Source organism: Phocoena sinus, chromosome 1 (assembly GCF_008692025.1).
Source record: "Phocoena sinus isolate mPhoSin1 chromosome 1, mPhoSin1.pri, whole genome shotgun sequence".
In the NCBI taxonomy this organism is placed as follows: Eukaryota; Metazoa; Chordata; class Mammalia; order Artiodactyla; family Phocoenidae; genus Phocoena; species Phocoena sinus.
The window spans coordinates 130,283,959-130,308,996 of NC_045763.1; the positions used below are offsets into that span (position 1 = coordinate 130,283,959).

At 37.9% G+C, this 25,038-nt stretch overlaps 1 protein-coding gene across 4 annotated transcripts in view; it reads left to right on the forward strand.

The window, feature by feature from the left end:
* The first annotated feature begins 446 nt into the window (after positions 1–446).
* KLHL20 (kelch like family member 20) overlaps positions 447–25,038 on the forward strand; it is a 78,044-nt gene continuing 53,452 nt past the window's right edge. The window contains exons 1-4 of one of the 4 annotated variants that reach the window (XM_032649794.1): positions 460–602; positions 1,524–1,587; positions 7,903–7,960; positions 14,321–14,894. In XM_032649794.1, the coding sequence (XP_032505685.1) occupies positions 14,352–14,894 (543 nt within the window). In that variant the 5' untranslated portion in view covers positions 460–602; positions 1,524–1,587; positions 7,903–7,960; positions 14,321–14,351. Of the gene's footprint in view, positions 695–1,523; positions 1,588–7,902; positions 7,961–14,320; positions 14,895–25,038 lie in introns of all 4 variants that reach the window. The other 3 variants (XM_032649768.1, XM_032649777.1, XM_032649785.1) reach the window with 3 other exon arrangements.

A 25,038-nucleotide genomic window follows, 5' to 3' on the forward strand; every position in this document is an offset into this window, starting at 1 on the left:
GCCTTAAAATCCTGAGTAAAACCCTGGTGTCTTGAAAGCTAAACTGGGAAATCTGGAGCATAATAGATATATGGGGCCTAATAGATATATGTCGACTGAATGTACGCATGTGTCAATCATTCTATCCACAATAAGGGAAAAGATTGTGCCAACAGGAAACGCACCAGCTACAAATAAATCAAAATTCCTGGCTTTCCGTGACTCCTCCCATCTTTCTATTGGCTTCTGATGGGGAGAAGAAAGAAGCCTTCAGTATTTAAATATTGCCAATTCAGCGGTGAACTAGCACAGTGGTCACCGTGGGGATACAAGGAACTGGTAACGAGGACTGGCAGTCTTTGAAGGGACGTAAGCCCCCAACAAAGGGCGCATCTACTTCCTTATCTGCGCCGGAACCTCTTGGCAGGGTATGTGGGTTCCAGAGGGAACGATTTAGAAACAGGACTACTTCCTGCTGCTGAAGTGGGGCGGGGGGTGTGGGGGAAATAAGCTCGAGGAGCGGCATCCTCCTTGCGCTACCCGAGGCAGAGAAGAGGCCAGAGAGGAGGCGGCGGGCGGAGGAGGCAGAGGAGCCTACTGCAGAGAAGGAAGTGTCGGAGCCGGTAGGTTAGCAGCCTTAGAGTAGGGGACAGTGGACAGCACCCAGGACTCGCTTTGCAAATCTGTGGTCCCAAGTTGCCGAGCTGCCCATTGGGTAGGGGCCGTGCGTCTCCCGCCGCCTGTCAGTCGGCACCAGGAAGGGACTGTTGGGGGACTGGGGCTGGGCCTTGCGGGGCACCAGACTGCGCTCGAGCTGGCTGACAGCCCTACCCCGGAGCCAGGGGAGCCGCTGGGCCGTTCTGCCTGAGGGCGTGGGGTTCCGCACCCTGGACAACTTCCCTAGACAGGGGTTGGAATTTGCGGGGAAGGAAGTGGATATCGTGAGTCCCACTTAACCCTCGGGACCTAGCGAAATCTTGCCAAGTGGGTGGTGGACATTGTTTCGGGAATTGAGGGAAGGGCTTGTAAAGAGAATGTTAGTCTGCAGCCATAGTTTCTCTACCCTGTTCTATCTGCCCGGGCTATCGAAAGTGGAGTTGTTTGTTCTTAAAGGCAAGTGACTGCTCCTACTCCTGTCCCTTCGGGACAACTTAACAGCTTTCAGATCCGTTGTTAAACCAGCGTGTTCCCTATCCGATCTATCATGTTAGTACTGCTATGGGTATCTGGTGAATACTCTGTAGATATACTTGATAGGTCAAAGTTAAATGTCTCCAAAGCACTTTTTGAAGAGAGACAAGACCAACCTGGCAGTCGGGACTATTTAGCGCACTTACCCTCACATTCACATAGAATCTTTTTAGCATTCAGAGTAAAGATGGTCATCTTAAAGGTACTAGGTAAGGGTTATAATTGTGCATGTGCAAAAGGCCTGTCGTATAATAGGATATAAAGTTCTTTATCACTGAACGAAATTATTGTATAGAGATTGTTATCGGAAAGATCAGAAATAGTTTTTAAGTACTGCTTTTCTATTGTCTTAGGTTCGGCTTTAGAGTGTGGTGAAGGGTACTTTTCATGTTGCATGGAAGGAAAGCCAATGCGCAGGTAGGCATTTAGGAAGAAAACCTTCGGTTTCACTAAATGCAATTCACATAATAATCCAGGGCTTCATTTAAAAAAAATTTTAAACGTTTTCAAATCTTACCAAATTCTGCTTGTAACTAATGATTCTTGTTCTAAAATAAATCAAGAGTAGTATCAGGAATTAATAGCTTTTTAAATAGAGTAAGATATAAAACCTAAATTGCTAAAGAGTGCTGTGAGTTTTATATAGTTAACACTTCAGTTTTCCTTTTTGCATGGTAATTTTTTGTGGTAATCACTAAGTGTACTGTGATACTGTATGGGTTTATTATAGTCTTCAACCATAGAATGTAGAGGGTTCTGTTGCCATATAAGACTAATGATTGCTTATAATACGCTGTACTGAATGTCTAATTATGGTTTTGGTTATTTCATTGATGTTCATTAATACATTTGTTCTATTAATTAAAATAGCTGCATTGCAGGGAAGTTTGGTCAAGGACTAAAAAAGTTATTGGACATAACTTAGTCCATAGAAAAATACAACAGTGTGTGGGAAAACATAGACAATTCTCCTAACCCTAGAATTTAGAAATTTGGTAATGCTTTTTCTCAATCTGTTCCAACAAATAGGACTCAAATCCTTATCGAAAATCAGCCCACTTCTATTTCTTCATTTGTAAAACTCATTTTACATTTATTGAACTGTATTTAATCATTTTTGTTTAACATCAAACATAAATAGCTCTGGTAGACCCTTTTAAGAGAAGAAGCATTTTGTGATGGGGGTATGACTTAGAACCAGGAGGAAGAACCAGAATATAAATGTTTTTTCCAAATCAGTTACTGATTTTTTTGATTGCCCTTGACCTGTTCACCTTCTTTGTGCCCCAGTTTACTTCTGTAATATATCTGACCAGGATATTGGGAATTAATGAATGCTTGCAAGTGCTTTGAGATCGCCAGATGAAAAGATGTTATGGATATAACAAATACCATTATCTTATTTGTGTCTGACTCTAAAGTAGGAATAATATTTGACTGAAAGTACATGAAGAAATTAACAACACATATATTAAATGCTTCATCACTTCAACTTCTAACATGATTGCAAGAACCACTGATTGCTTCTCATCCTCAGCTGCCATAAATGTCATATCTTATGTAATTGTTTAATATAAGCTTATTATTTTTCAAAAAGAGAAGGCACAGCATGAGAATGTTTTTGGTTTATCAGTAATTTCTGTATAAAATATTTGCTTAATCACTCATACCTACCCTTTTTTTCTTGCTTTTTTTATATAACATTGCCAGTTGTTTAAACGTATTGGAGAATTCTGATGCCATTAATTGTTAAGTTACAGTTCTTTTTTCATCACCATCACTTGGCCAGAGCCTGGCCTACCGCTGCTCTCTGGTTTTACTTTTACCTGCTACCTATGTTAAGTCTTGGTCACACCCTTTCCTTATTGGGCTGTCATTCTTGCTGCTGCAACCCAGAAAGCAGTCTCTGGAAAGTAATGTTGGGTTTATACTTACCAGCTATTGGAGAAGCTTTGAATGAGAAATAACTGTTTATATTGAGATTATTTGAATACATGTTTGTTCTCACTACTAGAGTGTGAGCTCTTTTTTTTTTTTTTGAGTGTGAGCTCTTTGACTGTCATATGTCTTCTGTATCTTTGTATCCCTGGCACCTAATGATCACTGAATAATTGTTTGAATGACTGAACAGCTGAACCGTATCTACAGACTTTTCCCATGAGGGGGGAAAAACTATGAACAAGAAAAGATTGAAAATTGCTGTTAGGGTATTCCGATGCTTAATCATAAAGCTTTATGAAACTGATTGGCATTTTACTAGTAAAGCTTCATTGCATTCATTTATTTAACTACCTATTATGGGTAAATGCTACAAAATTTAAAAGATAAGATATTCAATGAAAAGTAAGTCTCCCAATGCTGACCCTAGCTCCCAATTTTCCTCTCCCGAGGAACCACTTGAAAGCAGTTTCTTATGCATTTTTTAGTATTGTAATGCATATACAAGCATATATAGAATATCTCCCCTTTTTAAAAAACACTAATGTTCACACATCATGCGCAGTCTTCTGTATCTTTCTTTTTTCACTTCACACATTATCTTGTAGATATGACAAATACATAGACCCACCTTATTCTTTTTAATAGTTACATAGTATTTTATTATCTGTAAGTACCATAGTTAACCAGTCCCTTTGAGAGACGTTTATTTCAAACGGTTTGCTGTTACAACCAATTCTGCAGTGAATATCCTTGTATGTAGTTTTTGCCCAGTTCTGTAAGTATAGGATAAATTCTTAGATGTAAAATTGCCCAAAGAGTATATGCATTTCAAGATTTTGGTTAATATTAACATATTCCTCTCCTTAGAGATTATCCAGTCTGAAGTCTCACCAACAGTGTGCCCGTCTCCCAAGATACTATTTTTTAATCATTGATTTAATTTAGAGATACTAAAACATTTTGCAATGTAATTCTTCCATCTTTTCTTAAATATACAAATAGGAAACTGAGCCTGATTTTATTAGGAATTGGTTTATTCACTCACCAAACATTTATATAGTACTTGTTCTATGCCTGTATACTGTAGGTATACAGATGAAGTGATGGAAAGACATGTAAACAGGTACCATAATACGACATGAACAGGACTTTATTTTTTTTGGCTGCGTTGGGTCTTTGTTGCTGCACATGGGCTTTCTCTAGTTGCAGCAAGCGGGGGCTACTCTTCATTGTGGTGCACGGGCTTCTCATTGCGGTGGCTTCTCTTGTTGCGGAGCACAGGCTGTAGACAAGTGGGCTTCAGTAGTTGTGGTGCACGAGCTCAGTAGTTGTGGCTCACGGGCTCTAGAGCACAGGCTCACTAGTGTGGCACACGGGCTTAGTTGCTCCGCAGCAATGTGGGATCTTCCCAGACCAGGAGATCGAAACCGTGTCCTCTGCATTGGCAGGCGGATTCTTAACCACTGTGCCACCAGGGAAGTCCCATGAACAGCATTTTAGTAGAGATGTAAACCTGTGCTCTGTGGAGATGAGGAAAGCTCACCTTCACAGAGGTGGTGATATTTGAGCTGGATCTTTTAGAAAGGATAAGAATTTGCTTTAAAGAATGTACTTTAAAGGATTAGAATTAAAGAAGGGAGATAATAAAGACACCATAAACAGAAGGAACAGATATGCCAAAAACAAAAACAAAAACACAAGAAGACACCAAGACCTGGAAGTGTATAACATGTATGGAATGGTAAGTATATCTGGAGTGCAGAGTATATGAGGGAGGAAGAAGGGGAAACAAGGGGGGAAAATCATGGAAAATGAGGCTGTAACCGTGGGAAAGAGTTCAACTTTACCCTTTAGGTATTTAAGAGGCAATGGATGTTGTTATACAAATCAGATTTGGTTTTTGGGCTGATATTTAAGAAGATAGGATGTAGACCAGAAAGAGGGAAAAAATAATGGCAAAAAATACTAATTTAAAGGAGTTGTAGTAGTTTAGATGAAAGCTGATGAGGCCCTGAAGTAGATCAGTGGCAGCGGGGATTGAGAGAAGAGGATGGAATTAAGAGTTTAATAGTAAAATCAAAAGGATTTGGTGAATATAGAGTGAGGAAAAGGTAACGATATAAATGACTCCAAAGATCTTAGCTTGGGCAACTAGGGGCTGCCATAATGAGATCAAAAATACAGGAAGAGGGGCTTCCCTGGTGGTGCAGTGATTGAGGGTCCGCCTGCCGATGCAGGGGACGCCGGTTCATGCCCCAGTCATGGAGGATCCCACATGCTGCGGAGCGGCTGGGCCCGTAGGCCATGGCCGCTGAGCCTGCCCTTCCGGAGCCTGTGTTCCGCAACGGGAGAGGCCACAACAGTGAGAGGCCCACGTACCACAAAAAAAAAAAAAAAATACAGGAAGAGGAACAGGTTTTACTAAGCCAAGAATAGTTCTCTTTTGTATTCTTCAAGATTATTATGTCTAGGAAACAGCCAGGTAGAGATAGCCAGCATGTAATTGGACTATGGATCTGGGGCAGAAGAATAGTTTGGGCTGGAAAAAAAAAAACAATTGTGAGTCATCAGTATGCAGAAGATTCTTGAAGTTGTAGGTGTGAATGAGGGTAGAACAGAAAAGGAAGATGCCAAAAGCAAAATCCTAGGGAGTACCAAGGGTGTTTAAGGTGGGGCCTAAGATGAAAACCCATTGAAGATTCATAAATGGGTAAGAAGCTTTAGGTTCTTTGGGTTTTGTTTTATTAATTGTATCTAGAGATTTTATTGATAACGTTCACTCACGGTGAAGATCACAGATGAGCTCCTTGAGTTCAACATCAAAAGACAAATCCCATTCAGATCTCTTGTCTAGAATTTCCAGTTTATTCTACTTAGCCTAAAATGTATGCTTTAAAATAGTAGTATAAGGAGACTTCCCTAGTGGTGCAGTGGTTAAGAATCCACGTGCCAATGCAGGGGACATGGGTTCGATTCCTGGTCTGGGAAGATCTCACATGCCGCGGAGCAGCTAAGCCTGTGTGCCACAACTACTGAGCCCGCATGCTGCAACTACTGAAGCCCGTGTGCCTAGAGCCCGTGTTCTGCAACGAGAAGCCACCGCAATGGGAAGCCCACACGCCGCAACTAGAGAAAGCCCGTGCGCAGCAATGAAGACCCAACTCAGCCAAAATATAAATTAATTAATTTAAAAAAATAATAATATAAGATACACCTGCTTGATTTGGCTCTTTCTTGGTGTGCCATGCCAAGTTGGCTTACTCAGCACCTCTCCTTTCTTTCCTCCTACTATATAGACACAAGAAAAAATATTATACTTGATATGTTTAATATTCTTTGCATTTGGGGTTGGCTATGTAATACAGTGCTGCCAATGAAATGTCAGTGGAAGTTGCTGAGAGGTATCTACCTAGGAAGACTTGCTTTCCTGACATAAAGGGAGACCAGCTTGTTTGCATGGCCAATTGCCCTTTCTCCATCTTACCTTGGTTGCTGGGCCAAGGCACCCAATGCTGACCCTCATTTCATCCAATAAACAGTGATGCCTTAAGGCTGAAGTATTCATGACCTACTTTCAGATTAAGGAATTAACTGCCTGGCTTTCTGGTGTGGTAGGGAATGTACTGCCTAGTGGATGCTCTTCTAATAAGCTTCACTGGCACCTTGAGATGTTATTTCTGTTTTAAGGATTTGTATGCTCAAGTCTCTAGCTCTCCCTATTCGTGTGTGCTTAGGACTTTAAATGAGGGTCAACTCAGCTGAATCTTCTAAGAGCAGGCTGTTAATTTCCAAATTAAAACAAATGTTTGAAGTATAAAGGGAGAGATGCTCATTTGATAGATAAGGAGCACAATTCCAAGCTAAGGAAAGATTCTGCAGGTCTTTGGACTAAGAGATAAAACTTGATTATAAATGCTTTAGAAGGCTATGTTTTTCTAAACTTTTTATTGTGTTTGATTTCAAATTATCATAGTCACTTATAGAACATGACTCTTTCCTCAATTAAGACTATTACTTTTGAAGTAGATCTGAGGAACGAGTGCCATGATAGCTGTGAAATTTAAGTTGACTCAAATATTTGGGGTATGTGGAAATGCTGTTATTAAATGTACTTAGGGAGGTACTAAAGTTGTAGCATTCCTTTAGCAAACATGAAGAATATTTAAGATATTTTATTTGTTCTTTGGTTTATGTTTCCTACATGCACATGACTTGATTCTTCTATCATTCGAGATATCAGTATTCATGGGAATGACCCATGCATTTATCTAGCCTGCATTTCCTTGACCTCCTAAATTCTTGGGACTTTTACCTTCACTCACTTCAAAAATTCATTCCTACTATCACTCAGAAAATCTCTCTCCGAAATCGTTTTAAGTCCTGATAACTTGTTTTCTGACCATAACCTCTTGAATGCCCATTCCAGCTGTTCTTTGACCTAATCATAATCAACACACTTTTGTCTCTTGTGTTTTTACAGTTTACTCCTGCAACCACTTTAACCATTTTCTAGCCACCACTCACTGAACTCCCGAGTTTGTCCGTGGCATTTACCCATTCTAGATTAAGGCAGACATTTATATTCTGTAATTTGGGCTGTTGATTACTGCTGGATAAAACCAGCCACAGGGAATTCATGCTACTGTATTCAGAGTCTTTAATATCATTTGGGCCAACAATGTCATCCAACAGTATTTCTGTGAGTCCCTAATCAATGCTTACTCATTCCCCACAGTAGCTATTTCACATCCTTACCCATTCTTCTCATAACCCTCTTAACACTCCTTTCAGTGGCAGCAAGTGACCTGCTCCCCCAAATCCCAGCTTCACAGAAAACAGAGGCCATCAGGTATGAACTTCCTCAAGCTCCTGACACCTCCTTACCCGAAAATAAATGTATCTGTTTCCACACTATGTTTCCTCCCACGCCCTTAATCTGACCTCTTATGGTGAGCTCTCTCCCTTTTGTCTAAGATCCATTCTTCTGTATTTTGTTTCGAAATACCCCCACTTCTCAAGAATTTTGCTCCATCATTTATTCTCTCCCTCTTTACATATATTTTAAAACTTCTCCCTCCTTTTGGTTCTTTGCATCAATATATAATCATTTTCCAGTTATTACTCTCTTTAAACAGACATAGTAGTTTATGTCTCTTTTCACAGCCAAGCTTCTTTCTAGAAATACTGCATACTCACTGTCTCTCTCTTCATCTTCATTGACCACTGCCATTGAATACCTCAGGATTTTACTGAAAGTTTAGGGATAATGAAGGAGACCATAAAGGTTTGGCCATTCATTATTTTCTCACTGGCTGTTTCTCTCCTTAAATCACAACCTGCCACCAGTTTTAATCAGTCTCTGTTTCTTTTCCTTTCTAATTCTCTTTCTCGCCCTAAAACTTTCTCCCTTTGAAATTACTGTTACTTTATTATACTGAGTAGTTTAGTTCTCTTTGTTACAATCTTGCTGCCTCTAGAACAGAGGTTAAAAAACAAAATCCTCGTATATCTTATACGTAGTTCATATAAGTGCATGGCTTTCACATAAGAGAGAGTGGTGGGGTCTGTGGTGAACTAAGATTCCAAGCCCTCCTAATGATATTCAAATTCAATTTAAATTTAAAAACAAACCAAAAAATACTGCAGACGAAGTACATCTAATGGTTTTATCATCCCAAAGAGCCCTCACCTTGCGTTTTATAATTAAAAGGCCCAAATAGATGTTTTCTTAAAAGCACCATCTGTCTCTGAAATAAACATTGCCCTTTCCCACAGAATGTGAAAGAATAATTGAAAAAATTTTAATAGCAGCTTTTTCCTTCCAATTATATGTACAACTTCAAATGTAGTAATTAGTTTTTTGTGTTTTTTTTTTTTTTGGGCTATGTTGGGTCTTCGTTGTGGCACGCCGGCTTCTCTCTAGTTGTGGCATGCAGGTTTTCTCTCTACTTGTGGTGTGCGTGCTCCAGGGCATGTGGGCTCTGTAGGTTGCAGCCCCCAGCCTCTCTTGTTGAGGCGTGAGAGCTCAGTAGTTGTGGCGCGCGGGCTTAGTTGCGCTGCAGCATGTGGAATCTTTTTCCCCGACCAGGGATCGAACCCGGGTCCCCTGCATTGGAAGGCGGATTCTTTACCACTGGACCAACTGTAAGGAAGTCCCTACAGTTTCTTAAAATGATTTCATACATAATGTCTGATTTTTTAGATTTATTGACATTTTGGTAAATGTGAATCCTTCTTGTTTTATTTCATTTTGTATGTTTGACAAGACTTCGCTCTTACTTTTTTTCTTTCCTTTATAGCTACATTTTGAATCATTACTTTCTCCATGTTGTTATTTCCTTTCGACTTAGGTCAACAGTCTCGTTGTAAAAGCCAACAGTTTCCGCTAATAAAGAAATTTTATTTATTAGTCAAATTTATTAGCCAGTTATTAGTCAAACTTTAATTTGTGTTAAAATAACCTGCTTGCTAAATGCAGACTCTGTAACTACACCCCCAGAGATATTGATTCTCTAGCCCCCCTTAAGAATCTGTGCTTTTACCAAGCACCCCCGCATAGCTGGTGTTAGAGAAACAGTATTTTAAAACTTAATGTAACAGCCTAACAGGAAGGGGCAGTCCTTCCACCCCCCCTTTTTTTTTGAACATCTTTATTGGAGTATAATTGCTTTACAATGGTGTGTTAGTTTCTGCTTTATAACAAAGTGAATCAGCTATACATATACATATATCCCCATATCTCCTCCCTCTTGGTGCTGGGAAAACTGGACAGCTACATGTAAAAGAATGAGATTAGATCACTCCCTAACACCATGCACAAAAATAACCTCAAAATGGATTAAAGACCTAAATGTAAGGCCAGACACTATAAAACTCTTAGAGGAAAACAGAGGAAGAACACTCTATGACATAAATTACAGCAAGATCCTTTTTGACCCACTTCCTAGAGAAATGAAAATAAAAACAAAAATAAACAAATGGGACCTAATGAAACTTAAAAGCTTTTGCACAGCAAAGGAAAACATAAACAAGATGAAAAGACAACCCTCAGAATGGGAGAAAATATTTGCAAATGAAGCAATTGGCAGTCCTTTTGTGGGAGAAGGCAAAAGCTCTATTTGGTCTCCTTAGTTTGTTAACTGTGGATGGAGTCCAGAATAATCCTTCCACCTAGCTCCTTCAGCCTTAAAACATATGTAAATTAGTCTTGAAAATTAAGTTAATAAAAATGTTGAGTTCAATTTCTTTATGTATATATTATATAATATATATATATTTGTAATGTCATTAGTTCACTATTGGGATAGAAAAGCAAATAATTTGAGATCCTCTGGTTTTTCCAGATGAATTTTCACTTGGACAATCAGGCTTGCTCCCCCAAGCCTTTAATTAAAAGCTTTCCTAATGAAAAAAAACAAAAAAACAAAAACAAGAAAGCAAATGAACTTATTTACAAGATAGAAATTGACTCACAAACATAGAAAACAAACTTACAGTTACCAAAGCAGATAGTGGGGGGGGGGGGCGGTATAAATTAGGAGTTTAAGATTAACATATACACAGTATAAAATAGATGTACAATAAGGACATACTGTATAGCACAGGGAAATATATTCAATATCTTGTAATAACCTATAATGGGAAATAATCTGAAAAAGAACATATATATATATGTATGTATACATATATGTATGTATAACCGAATCACTTTGCTCTGCACCTGAAACTAACAACATTGTAAATTAACCATACTTCAATTTTTAAAAAGTGGTTAAAAAAATAGCTTTCCTAGGGTTTTTTCCTCTTGCTGGGGAGCAGTTCACACTTTAGTTTACCACCCCACCCCTCAAATCATTAGAGTACTTAATCCATCAGACTCCAAACAAAGAATTTGTGAATATAGATGTGACAAGGTATGAACACAACCTATTTCTGGGACACTTATTATAACTTCCCCTCAAAGATGCCCAGAAAAATGTATGGGGATGTACGGGGCAGGGTGGGGGGGGAAGGTAGAAAAAACGAACCATTTCTGCCAGTAGAACCCTTTGGATGTGATGAGACTGTTGGAGGATGTGGGCTTAGATTTTTTGAAAGTAAACATTTACAAAAACAAATAGCAGAACCACAGAAGAAATAACTTAATGTATAGAATTAAATATAACGTCTAGAATTAAATTGCTAGAAATAAATACAACTTCTCAGAAGATTTAAAATGAGGCACCCCTTATCGTCTCGGTGATCCTTGTTCTTGCTCCTCATTCTCCTAAAAGAGCAGCATAGTCCAGCCATGTGGCAGCATGCTTGCCTTTTCTCCCTTCTAAGAACAATAACCACGTAAACCAGATTGCCAGGATCATTTCTGCTTCAAATGCTCCATCTAGTTGACCAAAACAGTTCAGGATAAAGCACTGACTTTGGAGTCAGAGGACTTACATTCAGACAAATCCCAACACTGTCATTTTCCTTGTGAGGTAAGTGTAATTATCCCCACAATTACAGATGATGAACTTGAGGATCAGAGACATTAAGTAATTTGCCAAAGATTATACCTAATAAATGATGCAGCTAAGGTTTGAATCTATGTTTGCCTGGCTACAAACTGGGCATTCTTTCAAGAGAACCAGACAGGAAAGTTTGGAGGGTATAGTTTATTTTGGCAGGAAGAAAAGCTGAATTTGACAGCTATTTAATGAGCACTGGATCCACGTGTTGAAGGATAGCATTGAGTAAAAGAGAACAGAGGCCTTGTTTTTATGGAGCTTATGTTCTGGTTGGGAGAGAAAGCCAATACATTATATCAGGAGGTAATTATTCAAGAAGAAAAATTAAGCACAGTAAAGAGTATAGGGTAGTAAAAGTAAGAGATGCTGTTTCGTATAAGGTGGTCTGATAAGTTGACATTTGAACAGAGATCTGAAAGAAATAAGGGAATGAGCTCTGCAGATATTTGGGGAAGAACCTTTCAGGAAGGAGGATTAAGGCTCTGAAGCAAGAGAGGCCTTGGCGTGTCCCAGAAATAGCAAGGAAGTCTGTGTGACTAGAGAACCATGAGTAAGGGGAAAGTGGGAGACGAATTCAGAGAGTTAGCCGGGGGAGGAGTCATATAGAAGTTCGTAAACTCTATAGGCTTTGTTTTTTGCTACTGATATGAGTGTTTAAAGGATTTTGAGCAGAGGAAAGGTATAGTCTGACTTTTCTAAAGGATCATTTTGGTTGTTTAGAGAAGAGAATATAAATCAGCAAAGGTGGAAGCAAGCAGACCACTTATGAGGCTATTATCATATAAAGAAGTGTGAGGATAGCCTGAATTAGGGTGGGACTAGTGGAAAGGTAGAGAAATGGTTGGATTCTAGGTATTATTTGGAGGTAGAATGACAGAATTTGCTGATGGTTTGGGTTTGAGGGTATGTGGAAGGGAAGGGGCTCCAAGATTTTTGGCCTGGGACGTCCCTAGTGGCACAGTGGTTAAGAATCTGCCTGTCAGTGCAGGGGACACAGGTTCGAGCCCTGGTCCAGGAAGATCCCACATGCTGCAGAGCAACTAAGCCTGCAAACCACAACTACTAAGACCGCGTGCCACAACTACTGAAGCCCGCGTGCCTAGAGCCTGTGCTCCACAACAAAGAGTAGCCCCTGCTCGACACAACTAGTGAAAGCCTATGTGCTTTAGCCATTCACATATGGGTGATGGGAACCATGAGATTAAATGCACTTCCCCAAGAATGTGTATAGAGAGCAGAGAAAACAGAACTTTTGAGAATGACCACATTTAAGAGAATTCCTTCCAAGTTTGCAAACCAGACAGTTGATAAGCATAGAGAAATTACCAATTATTGAAAGTCAGAATCTATACAATCTAATACAATCATAAGTGTTTTTATTTGCATACTGTTTTATTTTTAAAAAGTAGATATGTAGAAATTAGCTTTCATATTGTACTTAGGTGAAATAAAAAATTGTTTATGTCTGAGTTCAACAGTACCATCTTTGTGTACATAATTAAGGTCACAACAAAAACTCTTTAATTTCAACATACAATGTCAGTATTATAATGGAAAAATTTTAAATGGTCTTGTCTTTAATGGTGTAACACTGTTAACCACGTGATGTATTGTTTCAGCATCTACTACAAACAAGAGACCATTAAGTACTGTGGCTGAAAGCTTTTTTGCTTGTTTACATGGGTGGTAACAATTATCCTTTAACTCAGTTTTATGTTTCAGTTTTAAATTGTCAAGCATAAACAGTGCTGTTTCTACCAGATGTCAGGAATTATGAACAGTTTGTACTATAGAATACAGTTACCTGTAGGCTGAGGCCAAGCGTAGAAATATTGAATTTATAAGTACTTGGGAAAAACAGGTTGCTGCTGAAGAAAGGAAGAGCTAAGTGTAGTTTCTTCTTCCTAAAATGTCCTTTTATATTCTCCTCTCCTTCCCAGGGGATTCTGTCAACACTCTAGTGTTTTATTATACTGTAGGTCTTGTCAGTGCTACAGCTTTAGGGGTAGTAAACTGATACTGTCTCTTGCAGGCCAGTATTAGACTATCTCAGTACAGTCATAGATGATTAGTTTCTGAGACTCACATGAGTCAGAAGACTGCTTAGTAAGTAGAGAATCAGAAACAGGAGTATAACGATCTGAAGCATGTGTGTAGGATATTTCACCTAAGCTCTGGAAAAATGCAATGTAATATTCCTACTTCACACACACAAAAATACATACCCTTGTAATAACCTGATAGCTTATGCCAGGTCTATGTTCCAGTATAAACAAATAAGTATAGACTTTGCCTTTCTGAACCACATTTTTTATCCTGGTTGCCCGCTTTCGGCTATTCATGTGTCTCTCCTTCTAGATAATTAGGTTCCCTGATTACCTCTTTATATTTCTTTGAATTTTCCTCAGTCCATAGCAAAATGCTCTGTAAAATATAAGAACTAGTAAATATTTGTTAAAAGCATAGTTATCATCTTAATTGAGGGGCATAGATTCTCTTTTTTTCTCCATGTTGATAGATACAGTGTGATGATTATGAAAATCCAAATGTCTTAGTTCTAATTATTTGTCAATAATTTAAGTTTGTGGCATTTACCTAGTAAGTTAGCACCTGAATTTCTACATACAATATACATGTGAAATGCAGGAATTAGCTTCTAAAAATATTGCCATCTTCTCTTCTCTCTCCCACCCCCATCTCTGTAGGTGTACCAACATTCGACCAGGAGAGACTGGAATGGATGTAACAAGCCGCTGCACCCTTGGAGACCCCAACAAACTGCCAGAAGGGGTTCCCCAACCTGCCCGCATGCCCTATATCTCAGACAAGCACCCTCGACAAACCTTGGAAGTGATTAACCTTCTGAGAAAGCACCGGGAGCTGTGTGATGTGGTGCTAGTTGTGGGCGCTAAGAAGATATATGCCCATCGAGTCATTTTGTCAGCCTGTAGTCCCTACTTCCGAGCTATGTTTACAGGAGAATTGGCAGAGAGCCGTCAGACGGAAGTTGTGATCCGAGACATAGATGAGAGGGCTATGGAACTACTGATAGACTTTGCATATACCTCCCAGATAACTGTGGAAGAGGGCAATGTTCAGACCCTTCTGCCAGCTGCTTGCCTCCTTCAGCTGGCAGAAATACAGGAAGCCTGTTGTGAATTCTTAAAGAGACAATTAGATCCTTCTAACTGCCTGGGCATTCGGGCTTTTGCTGACACACATTCATGTCGTGAGTTGCTAAGGATAGCAGACAAGTTCACTCAACATAACTTTCAAGAGGTGAGTTGTACTTGGTGGTGTGATGCATTCACAGTGTATTTGTCAGAAGAACAATATGGGTTCACCATTCTGCTAACACATACGTGTTTAGGTATTTACTGCTAATTCTAACTCATAATATCAAAGAAATGTTACAAATTCTAAGCCTGGTTTTTATTTTATAGGACAATTTTGTGTTCTTTTAGCAAAAACTAAAGTTTTCAGGGATTGATTTCCCTAGACATATTCATAAAAGGCTAATTTATAAGCCAGAATACAGTTTATTACTGATAGGATAGTTGGTATTGGTCGTTTTTATAAAGCACTTCCTTCCTGATTATATGAGTGTTCAGCAGAATAAACTGTAGATCAGAGATTGTTTGAACTAATAATCAGAAAAATGAATTGGATGTTATTAGAAGGAGTTTTTTATTAAACCTGTTATTTTTCATTTATTCATTCATTTAATAAGTATTTGTAAAGCTACTATACTTCAGCCATTGTGCTTGGGAACAGAGGCTACAGTAATGAACAAGATGCCTAGAATGTCTGTTCTAGTGGAAATTATAATCTAGCAGGGAAGATAGCCATTGAATTCATAATTACAGTTAATGGGTGCTACAGAGAAGAAGCCTTGGATGATTTAACAGTGTATTACAGAGAGATTTAACTTTGGTTCTGGAACACTTCATACAAAATTCTGAAACATGAAGAAGCATAACAAGTTCAAGGAACTGAAAGAAACCCAGTGAGATCCAGAGGGCAAAAGGGAGGATGTAACATAATGATTTTATAGAAAGAATAGAGCCATATCACAATGGAGCTAATAGACCATGTTAAGAATTTGAAATTTAATCTTAAGACCAATAGAAAACCATTAAAAGGGCTTCCCTGGTGGTGCAGTGGTTAAGAATCCACCTGCCAATGCAGGAGACATAGGTTCAAGCCCTGGTCTGGGAAGATCCCACATGCTGTGGAGCAACTAAGCCTGTGCGCCACAACTACTGAGCCTGTGCTCTAGAGCCCTGAGCCACAGCTACTGAAGCCTGCACGCCTAGAGCCCACGCTCTGCAACAAGAGAAGCCACAGCAGTGAGAAACCTGAACACCACATGAAGAGTAACCCCTGCTCGCCACAACTAGAGAAAGCCCACACACAGCAATGAAGACCCAACATAGCCAAAAATAAATAAATAAATAAATTTATTTTAAAAAAGAAAAGAAAACCATTAAAGGGTTTTAAGCAAAGGAAAGACATGGTTCATTTTATTCTTTAATACCACTCTTCTGTCCAACAGGATAACTTCCAATGGATCAAAGATTTAAAAAATACAAAGTGAAACCATGAAAATAGTAGCAGACGACATGAAGCAATTCCTTTATAATCTTGAAATGAAGAAGGCCTTTCTAATTGACTAACCCAGAAAGCATAGAAGAAAATATTGATAGATTTTACTATATAAAAATTAAAAATTTGTGCATGGTAAAACAAAATAATATCAAGACAAAAATCAAAGACAAACTGGGGGGAAATATTTTCAATTCATATTACAGATGATATATCCTTAATACATCAAGAGCTCCTATTGGTCAATAACCTAGACCAGTGACCTAACAGAAAAATGGGCAGTAAACAAGAAGTTCAGATTGCCCTTAAACATACGAAAATCTGCTCGTTTGTTCATAATAACTTAACAACGAATTAAAACTATACCAAAGTACTATTTTTTATCTATCAGATTACAAATTTGTAATCTATTAGATTGCAGTTATCCAGAAGTTTGATTACACACCCTGTTGACAAGACCATGGAGAAATAGCTACACTGCTAGTGTAAGTATAAATTGATAAAACCCCTCTGGAAGGAAACTGGGCAATATATCAAAATTACACACTTTTTGTTCACACTCTTTGACTCGCCAATCTCATTTCTGGGAATCTGTACTAGAAATGGAGAGGGGAACAGTTTGAGGAGGTAAAATCATGGATTCCATTTTAGATATATTCAGTTTGAGATGCCTGTGAGATAGCTAAATAGAGATACTGAGCAGCTCACTGTTTATGTGCATCTGTATCTTAGAAAAGAAGTTAGGCTGAGACTAAAATTTAGGAGTCATCAACATAGTAATGAAGTCATAATAATTAAACCATGGCTTAACCCTTTTTAGGCAGGATATAACCTTGAAGCCATAAAAGAAAATGATATATTTGATTGGATATAAATTTAAAACTTTTTAATATTTTATATAAATATAAAACTTTTTTACAAAAATCACCATAAACAAGGTTAAAAAAATCAGTGCCAATGAGATCACCTAGTAGGAAGAGAGAAGAGAAAAGCCCTAAAATTTTTCCAAATATTGAAGGATGATTAGCAAAAAAGCAACTGACAAAGGAAGCTGGGAATAACTAGCGTAGAGAAAGGAGGAAAACCAGCAACGTGGGGGTCATGAAATGCAAAGGAAGGGATTGGTTAAGGAGGATACACACACACACACACCACACACACGTACATATAGTTGGCCTTCCATATTTGCTGGTTCTGCATTCACAGATTCAACCAACTGTGGATCAAAAATATGAAAAATTCCATAAAGTTCCCAAAGATAATGTTTGAATTTGTCAGGTGCTGGCAACTATTTACATAACATTTATATTGTATTAGGTATTATAAGTTAATCTAGAGATGAGTTAAAGTATATGGGAGGATTGTGTAGATTATGCAAATACTGTGCCATTTTATATGAGTCTTGAGCATCCATGAATTTTGGTATCCTGGGGGCACAGGGGAGTGGGGTAGAGGGCAATCCTGGAACCAATCCTCCTCAGATACCAACGGATAACTATTTATGCTGGAACAGCCAGGTAGTTTCCAAAATTTAATATTAGAATCATTGGCTTTAAGAAATATTAAAACAATACAGTTTGGAACTAAAGAAGGAACAGATCAGTGGCACTGAGAAGGGTCCAGAAGTAGATGTTTCAAGTCAGTGGAGGAAAGTAAAATTGTTTAATATGTGTCTTTAGTAAAACTGGTGATTTGGGGAAAAAATAAACTCTTTAAACAGATGGAATTCCCAACTGATAAATAAATTAAACCTAAAAAATTAAATTCTAAAAGTACTAGAAGAAAGCATTAGTAGTCTGGGGGTAAAAACGGCCTTTCTAAGCAGGATATAATCCAGAAGCCATATAGAAAGATTAATAAATTTGATTGCATAAAAATTAAATATTTTGGGCTTCCCTGGTGGCGCAGTGGTTGAGAGCCCACCTGCTAATGTAGGGGACACGTGTTCGTGCCCTGGTCCAGGAGGATCCCACATGCCGCGGAGCGGCTGGGCCCGTGAGCCATGGTCGCTGAGCCTGCGCGTCCGGAGCCTGTGCAAAAAAAAAAAAAAAAAATTAAATATTTTTCAACCAAAAAAGTACCATAAACTAAATTAGGTAATGCCAAACTCAGAAAACCTATTTTGTGCATATGTGTCAGAAAAAACACTAATTCCCATAAGACTCATACAAATTCAATGAGAAAAACCATAAAAAATACATTAGAAAAATAGGCAAAGGATATGAATAAGCGATGTGTAAAAAAGATATTCAGGTATAAAATAAACATATGAAAGGATACTCACCATTACACATAACTAAAGAAACATACATCAAAACATTTCTTAACCTATCAAATTGGAAAAATAATTTTTAAACTTTATTTGAAAAAAATTCCAATGTATAAAAAGTTGTAGGAAAAAGAAAACTTTCATGTTCCCTTTACCAAGATTCACCAGTTGTTAACATTTTGACACATTTTCTTTATCATTTTGTCCTTATTATATAAATATTTTTCTTTCAACAATTTGAGAGTATACTGCATACATCATATTCCTTTACTCCTGAATGCTTCAATGTATATAATCCCTTATTGGTCGTATCATTTGCAAATATTTTCTCCCATTCAGTATGTTGTCTTTTTGTTTTGTCAATGGTTTCCTTTGGCATGCAAAGGCTTTTAAGTGTAATTAGGTCCCATGTGTTTATTTTTGCTTTTATTTCCTTTACTTTAGGAGACGCATCCAAAACAATATTGCTGTGATTGTGTCAAAGAGTGTTCTGCCTGTGTTTTCCTCTAGGAGTTTCATAGTATCTGGTCTTACATTTAGGTCTTTAATCATTTTGAGGGGTTTAAAAAAATTTTTTTTTCAAAAGCAGCCAGTTTAATTCATAGTAGTATTCATAGAACTTTTGTGGGGGTGGTTGTTTATTTTTTAAATTTTTATTGAAATATAGTTGACTTACAATGTTGTGTTAGTTTCAGATGTACAGTAAAATGATTCAGTTATTATTCTTTTTTACATTCTCTTCCATTGTAAGTTATTACAAGATATTGAGTATAGTTTCCTGTGCTAGACAGTAGGTCCTTGTTGGTTATTTTATATATAGTAGTATGTATATTTGAATCCCAAACTCCTAATTCTTTTGAGTTTATTTTTCAGAGAATGTTCTAATTCTCTTTTATGTAGCTGTCCAGTCTTCCCAGCACCACTTATTGAAGAGACTGTCCTTTCTCCATTGTATATTCTTGCCTCCTTTGTTGTAGATTAATTGACTATAAGGGCGTGGGTTTATATCTGGCCTTTCTGTCCTGTCCCATTGATATATGTGTCTGTTTTTGTGCACGTATCATACTGTTTTGATTACTGCAGCTCTGTAGGATAATCTGAAGTTAGGGAGCATGATTCCTCCAGCTCTGTTCTTTTTTCTCCACATTGTTTTGGCTATTTGGGGTCTTTTGTGTTCCCATACAAATTTTTAAATTATTTGTTCTAGTTCTGTGAAAAATGCCATTGGTCATTTGATAGGGGTCGCATTGACTCTGTAGATTACCTTGGGTAGTGCGGTAATTTTAACAATATTGATTCTTCCAATCCAAGAACACAGTATATCTCTCCATCTGTTTGTGTTGTGTTCAGTTTCTTTCATCAGCGTCTTACAGTTTGCAGAGTACAGATCTTTTGCCTTCTCAGGTAGGTTTATTACTAGGTATTTTATTCTTTTCAATGTGATGATAAATCGGATTGTTTCCTTAATTCCTCCTTCTGATACTTCATATTAGTGGACAGAAATGCAACAGATTTTTGTATATTAATTTTGTACCTGCAACTTTACCAAATTCTTTGATGAGTTCTAGTAGTTTTCTGGAGGCATCTTTAGGATTTTCTATGTATAGTATCATGTCATCTGCAAACGATGACAGTTTTACTTCTTCTTTTCCAATTTGGGTTCCATTTATTTCTTTTTCTTCTCCGATTGCTGTGGCAAGGACTTCCAAAACTATGTTGAATAAAAGTGGTGAGAGACTTGGTGGCACAGTGGTTAAGAATCTGCCTGCCACTGCAGGGGACACGGTTTGATCCCTGGTCCAGGAAGATCCCACATGCCACAGAGCAACTAAGCCCACTACTAAGCAACTAAGTTGCACCACAACTACTGAGCCTGCGCTCTAGAGCCCATGTGCCACAACTACTGAAGCCCGCGTGCCTAGAGCCCATGCTCCACAACAAGAGAAGCGACCGCATTGAGAAGCCTGTGCACCACAATGAAGAGTAGCCACTGCTCGCCACAACTAGAGAAAAGCCCATGCAGCAATGAAGACCCAACGCAGCCAAAAAAAATAAATTAAAAAAAAAAGTGGTGAGAGAGGGCATCCTTGTCTTGTTCCTGATTTTAGAGGAAACGCTTTCAGCTTTTCACCATTGAGGGTGTTGTTAGCTGTGGGTTTCTCATGTATGTAGCCTTTACTATACTGACGTATGTTCCCTCTATGCCCACTTTCTGGAGAGTTTTTATTTTATCATAAATCGATGTTGAATTTTATCAAAAGCTTTTTCTGCATCTTTTGAGATGATCGTATGGTTTTTATTCTTCAGTTTGTTAACATGGTGTATCACATTAATTTGCAGATATTTAAAAATCCTTGCATCCCTAGGATAAATCTCACTTGATCATGGTGTATGATCCTTTTAATGTACTGTTGGATTCAGTTCGCTAGCATTATTTTGTTGAGGATTTTTGCATCTGTGTTCATCAGTGATATTGGCCTGTAATTTTCTTTGTGTGTGTGATATCTTTGTCTGGTTTTGGTGTCAGGCATCAGCCATCAGGTATGATGGCTTCATAGAAGAGTTTAGAAGTGTTCTTTCCTCTGCAATTTTTTGGAATAGGATAGGTGTTAAGTCATCTCTAAATGTTTGGTAGAATTCACCTGTGAAGCTCTTTGGTCCTGGACTTCTGTTTGTTGGGAGTTTTAAAATTACTGATTCAATTTCAGTACTGTTTCAATTTCTGTTTCTTCCTGGTTCAGTCTTGGGAGATTGTACCTTACTAAGAATTTGTCCATTTCATCTAGGTTGTGCATTTTATTGGCATAGAGTCGTTCATAGTAGTCTCCATGATCCTTTGTATTTCTGTGGTGTCAGGTGTAACTTCTCCTTTTTCATTTCTGATTTTATTGACTTGGGCCCTCTCCCTTTTTTTCTCTCTCTCTTTTTTAATTGAAGTGTAGTTGATTAACAATGTTGTATTAGTTTCTGGTGTACAGCAAAGTGATTCAGTCTATATATATATATCAATTTTATATATCTATATATTCAGTTTTTTATGAGATTCTCTTTCATTTTGGTTATTACAAGATACTGAATATAGTTCCCTGTGCTATACCATAGCACCTTGTTGTTTATCTAGTTTATATATAGTAGGGTATATCTGTTAATCCCAAACTCCTAATTTATCCCTTCCCCATCCTTTCCACTTTGGTAACCATACATTTGTTTCCTATGTCTGTGAGTCTGTTTCTGTTTTGTAAATAAGTTCATTTGTATCATTTTTTTAGATTCCACATATAAGTGGTATCATATAATATTTGTCTTTGTCTGGCTTACTTCACTTAGTATGATAATCTCTAGATGCACCCATGTTACTGCAAATGGCATTATTTTGTTCGTTTTTATGGTTGAGTAATATTCCATTATATATAATGGAATATATATAATATAGGGTATACATACATATTATATATATACACCGTATCTTCTTTATCCATTAATCTGTTGATGGACACTTAGGTTGCTTCCATGTCTTGGCTATTGTAAATAGTGCAGCTCTGAACATAGGGGTGCATGTGTGTTTTTGAATTAGAGTTTCTGTCTTTTCTGAATATATGCCCAGGAGTAGGATTGCTGGATCGTATGGTAACTCTATTTTTAGTTTATTAAGGAACCTCCATACTCTCCATAGTGGCTGCATCAGTTTACATTCCCACCAACAATGTAGGAGGGTTCCCTTTTCTCCACATCCTCTCCAGCATTTATTATTTGTAGACCTTTTAATGATGGCCATTCTGACCATTGTTATGATACCTCATTGTAGTTTTGGTTTGCATTTCTCATTAGCAGTGTGGATATCTTTTCATGTGCCTGTTGGCCATCTGTATGTCTTTGTTGGAGAAATATTTATTTAGGTCTTATGCCTACTTTTTTTTTTTTTCTTTTTGTGGTACACGGGCCTCTCACTGCTGTGGCCTCTCCCGTTGTGGAGCACAGGCTCCAGACGCGCAGGCTCAGCGGCCATGGCTCAGGACCCAGCCGCCCCGCGGCATGTGGGATCTTCCTGGACCGGGGCACGAACCCGTGTCCCCTGCATCAGCAGGCGGACTCTCAACCACTGCGCCACCAGGGAAGCCCTGCCTACTTTTTGATTGGGTTGTTTGTTTTTTTGATATTGACCTGTATGAGCCGTTTGTATATTTTGGAAATTAAGCCCTTGCCAGTTGCATCATTTGCAAATATTTTCTCCCATTCTGTAGGTTGTCTTTCTGTTTTGTTTATGGTCTCCTTTGCTGTGCAAAAGCTTGGAAGTTTGATTAGGTCAAATTTGTTTATTTTTGTTTTTATTTCTATTGCCTTGGGAGACTGACCTAAAAAAATATTTGTACGATTTATATCAGAGAATGTTTTGCCTGTAATCTCTTCTAGGAGTTTTATGGTCTCATGTCTTACGTTTAAGTCTTTAAGCCATTTTGAATTTATTTTTGTGTATGGTGTGAGGGTGTGTTCTAACTTCACTGATTTACTTGTGGGTGTCCAACTTTTCCAACACCACTTGCTGAAGAGACTGTCTTTTTCCCATTGTATATTTTTGCCTCCTTTGTCGAAGATTAATTGACCATAGCTGTGCAGGTTTATTTCTAGACCCTCTGTTCTGTTCCATTGATCCATATGTCTGTTTTTGTGCCAATACCAATATAGTTTTGGTATATTGTTATATATATTGGTATATATAGTTTTGGTATATTGGTATATATACCAATATAGTTTTTCTGAAATCTGGGAGGGTTATGCCTCCAACTTTGCTCTTTTCCTCAGGATTGCTTTGGCAGTTCTAGATCCTCTGTAGTTCCTTATATTTATATATTTTATGATTATTTTTTCTAGTTTTGTGGAAAATGCCATTGGTATTTTGATAGGGATCACATTAAATCTGTAGCTTCCATTGGGTAGTATGGCCATTTTAACAATACTAATTCTTCCAAGAGCATGGGATATCTTTCCATTTCTTTGAATCATCTTCAGTTTCCTTTATTAATGTTTTATACTTCTCAGCATGTAAATCTTTCACCTCGTTGGTCAGGTTTATTTCTAAATATTTTATTATTTTTTTGATGTTATTTTCAAAGGGATTTTTTTAAACTTTTTTTTCTGATATTTCATTGTTAGTGTAAAGAAATGCAAGATTTCTGTATGTTAATCCTGTATCCTGCTACCTTGCTGAATTCGTTTATCAGTTCTAGTAGTTTTTGTGTGGAGTCTTTAGGTTTTTGTATATATAGTATCATGTCATCTGCATATAATGACAATTTTACCTCTTCTGATTTGGATACCTTTTATTTCTTTTTCTTGTCTGGTTGCTGTGGCTAGGACTTCCAATACCATGTTGAATAAAAGTGGCAAGAGTGGGCATCCTTATCTTGTTCCAGATTTTAGCAGGAAGGCTTTCAGCTTTTCAGTGTTGAGAATTATGTTGGCTGTGAGTTTTTCATAAATAGCTTTTATTATGCTGAGATATGTTCCCTCTGCACTCACTTTGGTGAGAGTTTTTATCAAGAATGGGCGTTGAATTTTGTCAAATAGTTTTTCTGCATCTACTGAGATGATCATGTGGTTTTCGTCTTTTGTTGATCTGGTGTATCACATTGATTGATTTGCTGAACCACTCTTATGACCCTGGGATGAATCTAACTTCATCATGATATATGACCCTTTTTATGTGTTGCTGGATTTGGTTTGCTAATGTTTTGTTAAAGATTTTGGCATCTATATTCGTCAAAGATATTGGCCTGTAATTTTCTTTTTTGGTAGTGTCTTTGTCTAGTTTTGGTATCAAGGTGATGATAGTTTCATAGAATGACTTTGCGAGTGTTCTGTCCCCCTTAATCTTCTGGAAGAGTTTAAGAAGGATTGTTATAAGTTCTTTTTATGTTTGGTAGAATTCCCCAGAGAAGCCATCCAGTCCTGGACTTTTGTCTGCAGGGAATTTTTGGTTTGGGGCTTTTTTTTTCCCTTTTGTTTTGTTTTTAAATTACAGATTCTATTTAAATTCCAGTGATTGGTCTGTTCAAATCATCTATTTCTTCTTTTTTTAAAATTAATTAATTTCTTTTTGGCTGCATTGGGTCTTTGTTGCTGCACACGGGCTTCTCATTGCAGTGGCTTCTCTTGTTGCAGAGCACGAGCTCTAGGCACGTGGGCTTCAGTAGTTGTGGCACATGGGCTCAGTAGTTGTGGCTTGTGGGCTCTAGAGCGCAGGCTCAGTAGTTGTGGTGCACGGGCTTAGTTGCTCCGCGGCATGTGGGATCTTTCCAGACCAGGGCTCGAACCCATGTCCCCTGCATTGGCAGGCTGATTCTTAACCACTGCACTACCAGGGAAGCCACATCTATTTCTTTTTGATTCAGTTTTGGTGGGCTGTACGTTTCTAAAAACTTGTCCATTTCCTCTAGGTTGTCCAACTTGTTGGCATATAATTGTTCATATTTTTTCTTATGATTTTTTAGTATTTTTGCAACATCAGTTGTTATTTTTCCCTTTCATTTCATATTTTGTTCATTTAGGACC